Below are 12133 nucleotides of genomic sequence, written 5' to 3'. Positions count from 1 at the left end.
TGATCCCCCAACACACGCAACGCGGTAACTGTCAGTCTGGGGCCCGTGCCCCCATTCCAGGGCATCTCCGTTCATTTCAGAGGATATTGAGGTAGCTTCAGAAGGAATAACTGTGAATTCTCTTTCATTTTAGAATATCACATCTCCACCCTCCCACCCCGTATTCTCCTCTCCTGTCTCCCTCCCCGGGGGATGTGTAAGCAAAGGCTTGGGCATAACTAACCTAAACAGAGGAAATTCTGAGCCGAGCAGGGCATACTCAAGACAAAGAATGAGTTGGGAGTTTCCCGAATTTCCCACGGAAAGCAGGGAGTGGGGGCTGGGAAGACCAGGGTTTATCCAGGCCCCAACACTACTCAGTTTCAATTCTCTTCTACCGTTTCCTGCCCTGTAGCATTGAATATGCCACAGTACAGTCTTGCTCCACTGATGCTCAGCTTAACTGCAGTGCTCTCAGGAGACCCAGAGACAGCTGCGTCAGCCAGAGAGCATCTGGATGGGGAGTGGTTCTCTAACAGACAGGCACCTGCTTCTCCAGCATCAGACATCTGACGGCCTGTCTGGGGCCCGGCTGCTCTGCCTTCACCATTTCTCCACAGAGTCAAGGCTCCAGATGCACTGGATAATTCTCAACTCCTTGTGCTTGTCCTGTTCCCTCCCACCACAGGGCCTTTGCACATGCTGCTGCCTCTACGTGGAATCCTCTCCCCCTTCTTCACTGGGTTAACCACTGCTCATTCTTCATCCTTAGTTCAAGCATCACTAACCTCCCCAACGATGTCAGTGCTCCCTGTTAGACATTTGGACTGCTCTGCAAATCTTTCATTTAGCATACTGATCAAATTTAAATGTTTCATTTGTGTGTGCAATGATTGTAAAATCTCTCCCCCAGCAGACAGACTCTACAGAAGGGAAAAGACCATTTCTGTTTTAAGGATCTAGCACCATTTCTGGTACTTAATTGGTGTTCAATAAATATTTTGAAATGTATGCTTAATTATCATATGGGGTCATAATGCCCAGTTGCAAATATATGTTCATCCTAATGAAAATTTACTAGGCATGCACTGGTGTTAAAGATACCGGTGCCTTTATCATAAATGAGGCAGGAGGGAAGTCACAAAAGATACACCCATTTATGCAACTAGCCATTTCTGAGTGCTTATCCTGTGTCGGGTACAGTGGGGACATTAACAATTAAGAGACACCTCTGACCTTGAAGAGCTCATGATCAAGTTGATACATAGTGCGTCCCACAAGAGAAGACAAGGACACACAATTCAGAATAGGATGCCCACCAGGTAGGAGAAGGAATTGCTAACAGGGAGGACTGGGGATACATGTTATAAAACCTAAGCATTCACTGAATAGGAAATGATCCTTCTCTGTAAGATTCTAATTAAATACATTATTGTTGGATCTGATTGTGCTAGTGCCTAGCACTGATCCATCTTGGACAAGAGTTACAGAGTGGGGCTGTCATGATTCAGGCTAAGAAACACAGTCGGCTGTAAGGTATCCGCAGAGTATTTCTAGATAGGAACACTGTGAACGTCATCAGACAAGTTCAGAACAGCTCCGGTAATGATGCTGAACAAGGAAGAAAATCCTGGGTCAGGATGGCCGGTAAAGCAGAATGAACACAGGCATTTATTTTCCCTTTACTTTCAGATGTTGTTCAGTCATTGAGTCGTGTTCTACTCTTTGTGACCCCATGGAGTGCAGCACACCAGGCTCCTCTGGCCTCCACTATCTCCCAGAGTTTGCCCATTGACTTTATAATGCTTTCTAACCATTTTATCCTCTGCCGCCCTCTTCTCCTTTTGCCTTCAATCTTTCCCAGCACCAGAGTCTTTTCCAGTGAGTTACCTTCTAACATCAGGTGGCCAAAGCGTTGGAGCTTCAGCTTCAGCAACAGACCTTCCAATGAATATTCAGGGTTGACTTCCTTTAGGATTGACTGGTTTGTACTTTCAGATACCTCATCTCTTTAGATTTCAAGGAAACTTCAGAACTTAAAATTTCACAGCCATGAAGAGAGGACCATCTTCCATGGAAAAGACGTTTAATCAAATTTGGAATGTGGAAGCAAAGGGAAGGGTTGAGTAAAGAAATAACACGGAGCAATTTATGACCTGGAATGCCTGCAAAGGGGCTGCAGTGGAGGGCAGAGCTACCTGCCCAGGAGAACCTCAAAAGGGAACCAGAGCCAGAACCATGTGGTCTGGGTAACAGCTCCCTGACTGTTTATTCCAGAGCGAACCCCAGCAACGGGAAATTCCAGGCAACCTTCCTACCCCATCCATGTTAAAGAAGAACAGTCAACTGCTAATCACCAGATGCTTGAGGAAACTGCAATGTGAAAGAAAAAGAGCGACAAACGGGGGAAACCTGACTCCAGAAGAAATAAAAAATAATTAAGGGAACAGAAGAGAAATTAATAGGAAAAAATTCCCAAATTTGAAGCTCAGCGAGATCGGGGAGGTTATTTTATACATAAAATAGAAGAATGCTGTGAAAGAGAAAAAAACTAGAGAACAAAAAGGAATCTGTTAAGAGAAATTTTTGATTGCCAAAAATAATAATGAGAAAAATAGAAGGTTAAGTTAATGAAATCTGCCAATCTTAGACCAAAAAGTTGGGCAATAGGGGATTAGGGAGATAGGGGAGAAGAACTTCATTGGTCTCCAGTCACCACTCTTGTTTTCCATTTTCCTTTAATCTGTTGAAATATTCATCTGTTGATATTCATTAGCTTACAAGTGTGTTGTCCACCAGGACAATAACAGACTCATGCTCCAAGGTCTGAGCAGAATGAATGGGACACAATCCACAGCTGAGGCTTCAGGATACAAAGGGTTAACCGATACCCAGAAGCTTCCAGATTGAAAATAATAAGTCATCCAGGAAGGAACCAATGTCAGACTGGCATAGAGGTAACATTGGTTCTTAGAAGTCAATGAAACAATGCATTCAAAATTCTGTGAAAAATTAATATCAACCTCAAATTCTCATTCCAACCAAACTATCAGACATGAAGCCAAATTAAAAAAGAGATTCAGACTCAAAAGGACACAGAAACTTCTCTTCTAGCCCCCTTTTCTGGGAGATCACATGAAAATGAATTCCAGTTTGCTTACTTCTAAAGAGTAAACTAAGAAAAGAAGAAAATAAGGATCTAGGTTAAGGTAGGTGTAATGAGAGCCTCCCTAGATGACAGCTCTAGTGGAGGACGGAGAGCAAGCAGGAAGAGAGGTCTCCTGGAGTGAGAGGTGATCCAAGAGAAAAAGGGTTCCTGATGCTGGGAGGGATTGGGGGCAGGAGGAGAAGGGGCTGACAGAGGATGAGATGGCTGGATGGCATCACTGACTCGATGGACGTGAGTCTGAGTGAACTCTGGGAGTTGGTGATGGACAGGGAGGCCTGGCGTGCTGCGATTCATGGGGTCGCAAAAAGTCGGACACGAATGAGCGACTGAACTGAACTGAAATGAACACAGAGAGCTTGGAAAAATCAGGGAACATGATACAGGTACTAAATGCAAGGAATAAATGACAAGAATTAGAAACTACTGAACAAGAGAAACTTCTTATACAGGCAGCATACTACAGAGCTTGAGAACAAAGTCTTTGGATCTAGGTGTGGGTCTGAATCCTAACCCTGCCCTTCCTCAGCTGTGTGAACTTGAGCGAGTGGCTCAACCTCTCTGTGCTCATTTTTCTCATCTCTCAATTAGAGATAATAATAAGACCAACTTATAGAACTATTGTAAGGAAGTAAATGAGTTAATATTTATAATGCTCTCCCCCCCCCCCAAAAAACAACTATCACTTGTTCCATATAAGGTTTGTTGAATAAATAAGAAATAAGTAAGAAAACCAAAGTTCTATATGAAAATCACGGTCATCCAAATAAATTAGTAAATAGATCCCAGTTAAAGCAAGTTAATGGACTTAAAGAATGTGATAGTTTCCAAGTGACAGATTGAAGTAAAAGCTTATCAGTGTGTGTATAATGGGGAGGACAGGCAGGGACTGGGAAGCATATATTTTTCCTGCTAACAAGGAAAAAGGCAAACATAACTTCCAGGAAAAACACAACCCCTGCCTAAGAAAAACTCCATATGTAAGAAAGACAGAGTCTAAACACAGAACAAACTAAACAAGGATAGGATTATACATAAATTGAAGAGTATGAAAAAGGAGAATGCATTTACATATGATGATCTGTGAGAATCAGCTAGATTATCCTCTCTCAGTAGGTCCATAGGACAAGGTGCAAAGCAGATAGAGAAGTAGTCGGTAGGAACCTGGAACTATGGCTTCAACTCTGAGCCAGCATTTCCAAGTTGATTTTCTAGAAAGTAGGTACATGAAGCACTTTGATAAAATATTTCAAAAATTAATTTAAATCTAACCAAAGTCACTTCCTCCCCATGCAAAACATGCTGTCCACCCTAAAATCCTGTCCTTTGTCAGACCTGAAGACAAGAAAGAAAAACAGTAAGCAAAAAACACAGCTCCAAGAAACTGTGCCAGGATCATCTAGAATTCTGGGAATTGTTGCTTTTGTTAGGAATGGTGCAATCAAAGCACAGGTTGGCCAAGAGGGAGGCTTCATGTGACAAATTGTACCATGTTCCCTCGTCCAAGTTAGACGGCTTACGTAGTTTGGGTGGACACTTCATTGCTCAATTCTCCCTCCAGAATTCAGGGCCTATTGCCTTGAATGAACCTCTCTTTGTGGGGGGAGAGGATAGATGTGCTGCTGTGTATCTGGGGTTGGGGGAGGTTTCTGCCATCCATTGCCAGATTCTTCAAACTGGGAGCAGGACCCCCCAGGGAAGCCCGCCCTCAGACATTCCTCAGGTCCGTGAAGAATTCATCACTAGCTTCTCTGTACCAAGCAGCCCACATGGAACTCCACCATGGCACGTGATACAAGTCTTGTCACTGCATCATTTCTTATGCCTCTATCTCCTCTGCCGGTTGGTGAGCCCTTCAAGCCAAAGACTAACCACAACACGCTCATCACTATACCTTGTGCCTCGCACATTTATCTATACAATAACCAGGAGACAGAGACAAGGGCAGGGACAAAGATCTTGAGCCCTACTATCTGCCCCGTCGTACTTCCCCTTCGTTTTGGGTTTTTCTCATCACTAAGCATTTTTGGCATTTATGAACCTATTGTCTAAGGATAACAACATACCAAAAAATTACCAAAAGCTGTCATAGTAGAGGTTCTGACTGAAAACCCACCTACATGACCTCGCCCACCTCCCCATGCCACACACTCCTGGGTGATTCTGTCCCCCTGCAGACTATGGTGACACTGTTCTGCTGTTGACCCACAGTTCAGTATCTCCAGTCCTGACCTTGCCTCTCGGCTCCAGACCGTTCATCCGACTACCTCCTATACACCTCCATTTGGGCAGTCCTCCAAGCGCTTGAACTCAACTGAGCTAATGACCACTTGCTAAAGGGTCTCCCTGCCTCCAGCCCCACCCCATGTCTGCCCTGTAACAGGCTGCAGATCTGACTTAGTACTGTCTGCTTAAGTCTTTTCAGTGCTAACCCTTCCTCCATTACCTTTTCTTGTAGGATAAAGGCCAACTCCTTAGAACAGCAAGTGAACCCCACCCCCATCATCGGCACTGCTTTCCCCTCCTCCACTGTCATCACCCACTCTTTCAATCATATGATCCAGTTCTTACCTCCATGCCTGGCTCACTTAGGCCTCTTTCAAGACCATGCTTCTCTTGGACTCACTTTCTCTTGGAAGCATTTTTCCTGAATTGCTTCTAAACTCTCTACCCAACCCAAGCTGAGTTACAAGCCCATCTTCTCTTCTACGGGCTTCCCTGGTGGCCCAGTGATCAAGAATACACCTGCCAAGGCTGGAGACGCAGTTTCAATCCCTGGGTCAGGAAGACCCCCTGGAGGAGGAAATGGCAACCCACTCCAGTATTCTTGCCTGGAGAATCCCATGGAGAAAGGAAGACTGTTGGGCTATAGTCCATGGGTTGGCAAAGAGTGGGACATGACTGAGCAACTAAGCGAAAACATACACACACACTTCTCTTCTACTCGATGCCTGGTGGTAAACAGAGAGCACTCTGTGTTCACAATGGGATGACCTCCCAATGTACCAAAGGAAATAAAGCTCAGAGAAGTTAGGGAACTTGCTCAATATCACATGTACTCTAAAAGTGGCAACTGTCACCAAAACTCTGCTCTCCTAATTCAGTTCTCCTGCATAGACAGTTAAGATTTTCTGTAATTTCGCCCTAAAAGGCAGAAACTTCACATCCCCTGTCCACAGTTTCTTGTCTTGTTAGTTCATGAGCTCTGTGAAGGTCCAGTAGAAGGCCTGACAGTAAGGCCCAACTGATGCCTTTCCTTGACCGCCTCTCTTGTAACCATGGCCATTGCCCAGCACCATGGACCAGAGGCTGGGCCTGGAAACCTGGTGGCCATGGGCTCCAGACCCAGGTCTGGAGAATGGGATTTGGCCGTGGAAAATGGCAGCCTCAGACTACCTCATGATGGCCAGCCCCCATGGCTACCCACTGGCGGAGCAGCTCACTTACCAGGACATCCTGCCCCTTCTCTCCTCCATAGAGGACGGCTCCCCTCACTCCAGCCTCAACTGCCGCTAACTGCCCGCCCCACTCAGGATTCCTGGCCTCTGATTGGGCCCAGTCCCTGCCAATCCACTTGGAAATAGAACCTGTGCTTTCCCCAGCATTCCCAGGGCCAGGTCTTCCTCAGAAGCCTTCTTCATTCACTTAACTGGAGTCTCTGGATTCATGTATGAAGACGTGCTCTGGCTGGCCCTGCACTGGGCCTCCTGGGTCCTCTGCAAATCCTCCTGGTCCACACTCTGACCAGAGTCTCTCCCAGACTGAGCTCTTTGAGAGCAAAACCAAGTGTTGCTTTTATTCTATATACCAAAACTTAGCACAGGCCACAGTCGAGACAGATGACTATTGAGGCTTTATTACTTCCTCCCTGTGTGTGCATGCTAAGTCGCTTCAGTCGTGTCTGACTCTTTGTGACCCTATGGAGCCTGCCAGGCTTCTGCATCCATGGGATTCTCTAGGCATGAATACTGGAGTGGGTTGCCATGCCCTCTTCCAGGGGATCTTCCCAACATAAGGATCGAACCTGCATCTCTTCTGTCTCCTGCATTGGCAGGCAGGTTCATTACCACTAATGCCACCTGGGAAGCCCACTTCCTCCCTTACAAAAGCCTTTTCTTGAGACCCCTCCACCTGCAATGTATTCTCTCAAGTCTCTTCTCCACAGGAGAGAACCTCAGGTTTAAAATCCACTGGGCAGAGCAAGTTGTAGGAAACTACCGGAGCTTAAAGTCTGGCCCAGGGCAACGTGCAGGTGATTTGCAGGTACTGTGAGAAAGGAGCCAGGATGTAGATGGAGCACTGCCAGTTATGCTTCAGTAAAATACGCCTTCCCCCAAGCTACAGAGGCTCAACAAGTCAGACTCGTGAGCAGAACGTGGAAGCTGGTGTGGGCATGCGGACAAGGGAGGTGCTGGCCCTCAGGCTGCTGAACAAGGGAAACCCTGAAAGAGCAGAGAACAAAGCGCTAAGAACAGTCACAGAGACAACCTGAAGGCAGGCCCAAGGCTTGGGACCAGGCATGGGGCAGTGACCAAATGGACCAATGGGTGCAGGAAGAAGAGGCAGGATCTGCAGGAGGACTCTGAGGGGTTCAGTGGCAGCTGCAAGGGCTTTTATTAATAGGATGGACATCTGACCATCTACCAGGGGCAAACAGATAGCCTGAACTTGATATGAACCGTTTCCTGTTAGCACTAGGGAGCCACCAAATGCTTTTTAATCAGGGAGGTGATAAAATCAGATCTATGACAAGCTCTAGATCCATCTATGTTGCTGCAAGTGGCATTACTTCATTCTTCTTGTACCACGTCTTCTTTATCTATTCCTCTAACAATGGACATTTAGGTGGCTTCCACGTCTTGGGTATTGTAAATAGTGCTGCAGCGAGCACTGGGGTGCATGCATCCTATTGGACCCACTCTGCTCAAAGTTAAGTGGCAGCCTGGATGGGAGGAGGCTTTGGGGAGAATGCATGGCTGAGTGACTTTGTTGTACACCTGAAACTATCACAGCATGTTAATCAGCTATACTCTAATATAAAAGAGAAAATTAAAAACAGAACAAAAATCAGATCTATGCCCAAGAGAGGATGGCTCACAAGCAGAAGAGGTTAGAAACTAGCTAAAACGTTCTGGGCTTCATCTGGGGCTCATCAAACCTTTAGAAAGGGCTACAGAGCAACTCTGAAAGCTTTGGGGGAATAGTAGTCCTGGTTTGGGGACTGCGTGTATCCATGGCAATAAGCCAGTTGGTCCAAAAGTATTTTCTCTCATCTGGAAATGTTAAAGTCTCTTAGGGCACTCATAGCATCTCCACTCACATTAATGTTTGAAGACCAGACATTTCGAATCCATCCAGGGTCTCTCATTATTGGAATCTGGAAAACAAAAACATTAGAAAATAATTCACGGTGATGTTCTGAAATTACTGGTAGCGTTTGCACAACCTCGTGAATGTACTAAGAACTACTGAACTGTATGCTTTAACATGGTGAATTTTATGGTATGTGAATTATGTCTCAATAAAAAAAGAAACCGAGGACTTCCCTGGTGGTCTCATGGCTAAGACTCCAATGCTCTCAATGCAGGGGGCCCAGGTTCAATCCCCAGTCAGGGAACTCGATCCCACATGCTGCAACTAAGACCTGGCACAGCCAAATAAATATTTTTTTAAATAAAAATAAAAAAGGAAATTGAATAAGAAGAAGGATGTAGTGAGTTTTTTTTCCCGTGTGCTCAGTTAGAGGGTGGGGTTTGGTAAGAAAGGACACAACATGAGGTCGTAAATCTCTCTCTCTTTTCTTCATCATCTTCGTCCTCCCAAAGCACGTGGACCTACTGGGGAAACTTCAGGAGATAAGGCAGCATGAAGAAATGACAGGATGTGGAATCTGAAGACACGTGGGCTTCCTCTACTATGTCTTGGCTATAGGGACGCACGGGGCTAGTTCTCTTAACTGTATAATGGATGTAACGATAACCTCAGAACGGACAGGTGCGTTGTGAGCATTAACGAAGTCCACTCAGGCGAAGGGGCACAGCCTCACACACAGACGAGCCGCTGAGACTGTTGGTGTGAAATTATCCAAGCAAGTAGGACCCGCACTGTCTGCTTTTCCCACAGGGACCCCAGTTAGAGCTCCCAGCCTAAGGGACATGTTGAGTTTTCATGGGCCTTAAATTATCCCTTAAGCTGTACCTGTATTCTGAATTCAATTACAGCAGTCCAGAACCAACGACCCTTGAAGGCCCTCACTCCTGTTCCCCTCACCCTGTCATCCCCCTGCCCTGTCACCCTACCTACCACTCAGCTGAGGCATTTAGCTTTTCCGGCTTGCATTGTTGACGGGCTGATCATTAATGGTGTTGCTTTTACCTCCTGGTTTATTGAGTTTCTCCCAGGGGCCAAGTACTATGCTAGGTAGTGGGAATACAAAGACGAGTAAAATATAAATCTTGCCTTTGAGTCATTCATGATCTGTGGACTGTGTTAGTCACTCAGTTGTGTCAGACTCTTTGCGACCCCAGGAACTGTAGCCCACCAGGGTTCTCTGTCATGGAATTCTCCAGGCAAGAATACTGGAGTGGATTGCCATTCCCTTCTCCAGAGGAACTTCCTAACCCAGGGATGGAACCTTGGTCTCCTGCCTTGCAGGCAGATTCTTTACCGTTTGAGCTACAGGTAAATTTATGGTAGCTACACGGAAGTCTATCATTCATGATCTAGTAGGGGTGAGTGGGCAGGAAGACATGTAGAAAAGGTTTCCATGGCCGGGGCCACCATCGAGACACAGCTGGGGTCGGGTGGGAGCACAGATTGGGGGTGGGGGAGGGAGCCAACAGTTTGCCTGTGGGATATATCAGGATGGCTCTGCACCGTCCTCAGAAGGTGACATCTGAGCTGTTTCTGAAGAGAGAGGAGGGGGATAGTGTATCCCAAGCAAAGAAGGCGTGTTCAAGGAAACAGCACACATATATTTGGGGAACAGCCAGGAGTGCTCATGACTGGAGAACATTCCATCCTGTGCAAGAGACATGGAGGGGCCTGGGATGGTCTGTCGTCAGGAGACATGGATGGACTGGAGCTATTTTTTAAAAATTGTTATGCCCCCCTTAAACCAAATTTTTTTGCAGAAGCCTATATTTAAGTAGAAGGGGAACGCTATGGTCATTTTCAGGGAAGAGGACTGGAGTCCCCAGTCTTGGCTACAGAACCCTCGCTTCAGAGAACGTGGGGTTTGTTTAGGTTTTTGTTTTTTTGGCCATACCATACAGCATGTGAGACCTTAGTTTCCTCACCAGGGATCGAACCTGTGTCCCATTGCACTGGAAGTGAGGAGTCCTAACCACTGGACCATTAGGGAAGTCCCCAGAGAACACAATTTGAGAACAATCACTGTACACAAGGGGGGATAGCGAGGGGCGGGACGGTCAGACCTGTGTTTCACGTAATTGCTCCGACATGTATATGTTGGAGGCAAAGAAGCACATTTAAAGGGTTTGTGTGTGTGTGTGACTGAGCCACATGGCTTGCCGGATCTTAGGTCCCAGCCAGAGAATGAACCCACGCCCTCAGCAGTGAGGTCTTCCCAGGTGGCTCAGTGGTAAAGAATCTACCTGTTAATGCAGTACATGCAGGAGATGCAAATTCAATCCCTGGGTCAAGAAGATCCACTGGAGGAGGAAATGGCAACCTGTTTCAGTGTTGTTGCCAGGATAATCCCATGGACAGAAGAGCCTGGTGGGCTACAGTCCATGGGGTTGCAAAGAGTGAGACATGATTGAGCGATTGAGCATGCACGCACACCTCGGCAGTGAAAGCTGAGTCCTAACCACTGGACCACCAGGGAATTTCTGGGTTTTTTTTTGTTTTGTTTTTAAGATGATTCTAGCAAAAGGTGCAGGGTGTAAAGGCAGGTGGTGACGGGGTGGGGGTTGAAGAGAAAGGGGCAGCTGTGAGTCCTGCCTATGGGAGAGGCCACCAGACTTGGTGAGAGACTCAGACTGGTCAGGTGAGTGAAGAGGGAGATTCTGTGGATGATAGAATTTTCTGGGTGACCTGGGTGGCCAGGTAGATGACATTGTCATTAACTAACTGAGGGAAATTGGAAGGATAAATTTGGAGAGGACTACTTGAGTGTTCTAGAACATCTGGAATAAAAAGGACAGAGCTTCCTCTAAGAGAGAAACTGGGAAGGAGGCAGATGTGAGTCAGGGATTCGGCCCAAGTCTAGACGCTGGTTGGGAAAGTGGGGCAAGGCAATTGGTTTCTTCATCTATAAATTGCTTAATATAGTAATTGTTTCAGTCCTGGTTTCAACCGATCAATGCATTTGAAATGCTTCTTGAAATCCAGCTACCACCTCCACTTCATCTCCTATGGATTATTATAGCATATGGCAAAAACCATACCCCTTGGATTCAGATATTCTGTGCCATACAACTCAGATTCCTCAAGGGCACAAACACAATCACATGCCCACGAGTGCCAGCCGGGTACAATAGTTGCACTGATTTTACACTCATGAGGTAGGTTAGGAAGGCTGGCAGCAGTTTAAATTCACAGTGCTTGGATTTGATCCCAATTACAAAGGAAGTTTCAAGTTAGATACCATATATATATTTTTACTGACATGAGAGCAATGATTCCGATCCCCCAAGAGTTTGGTTTGATTTCAAAGATTAAATATATATACAAGAACACCAAACATGGTGAACCCGTGTATTTCAACAATAGTTTCTCTCAAAGCTAAGAAGAAAATTGTCTCACTCCACCCCCACAGCTATTTGTTGTCGTTCAAAATTCTAACACAAAATTTGAAGCCCAATCTATGGACCCTGGGCACCAAGCGGTTAGCAACCGTGGGGGAAGCCAGAAATGAACTTGGGTTTGAACCCCCATCCTCCCACAAGAACTGTGTGGCCTTTAGGGAGGAATTTAACCTTCCTAAGCCCCAATCTTCTCGTCTGTAATAAGCGAACAATAAGA

The 12133-nt window shown here is 46.1% G+C and overlaps 1 protein-coding gene across 2 annotated transcripts in view; it reads right to left on the bottom strand.

The window, feature by feature from the left end:
* The window catches only part of LPIN1 (lipin 1), a 130258-nt gene that overhangs the window by 87614 nt on the left and 30511 nt on the right, over window positions 1–12133 (bottom strand). For both annotated transcript variants that reach the window (XM_086325630.1, XM_086325632.1), the window contains exon 2: window positions 8466–8522. In XM_086325630.1, the coding sequence (XP_086181756.1) occupies window positions 8466–8522 (57 nt within the window). The remainder of the gene's footprint in view (window positions 1–8465; window positions 8523–12133) is intronic.

Source organism: Bos grunniens, chromosome 11 (genome assembly GCF_055505025.1).
Source record: "Bos grunniens cultivar Pamir isolate PY7600 chromosome 11, Bosgru_T2T1.0, whole genome shotgun sequence".
NCBI lineage: Eukaryota > Metazoa > Chordata > Mammalia > Artiodactyla > Bovidae > Bos > Bos grunniens.
This window is presented reverse-complemented; position numbering and strand designations above follow the sequence as displayed.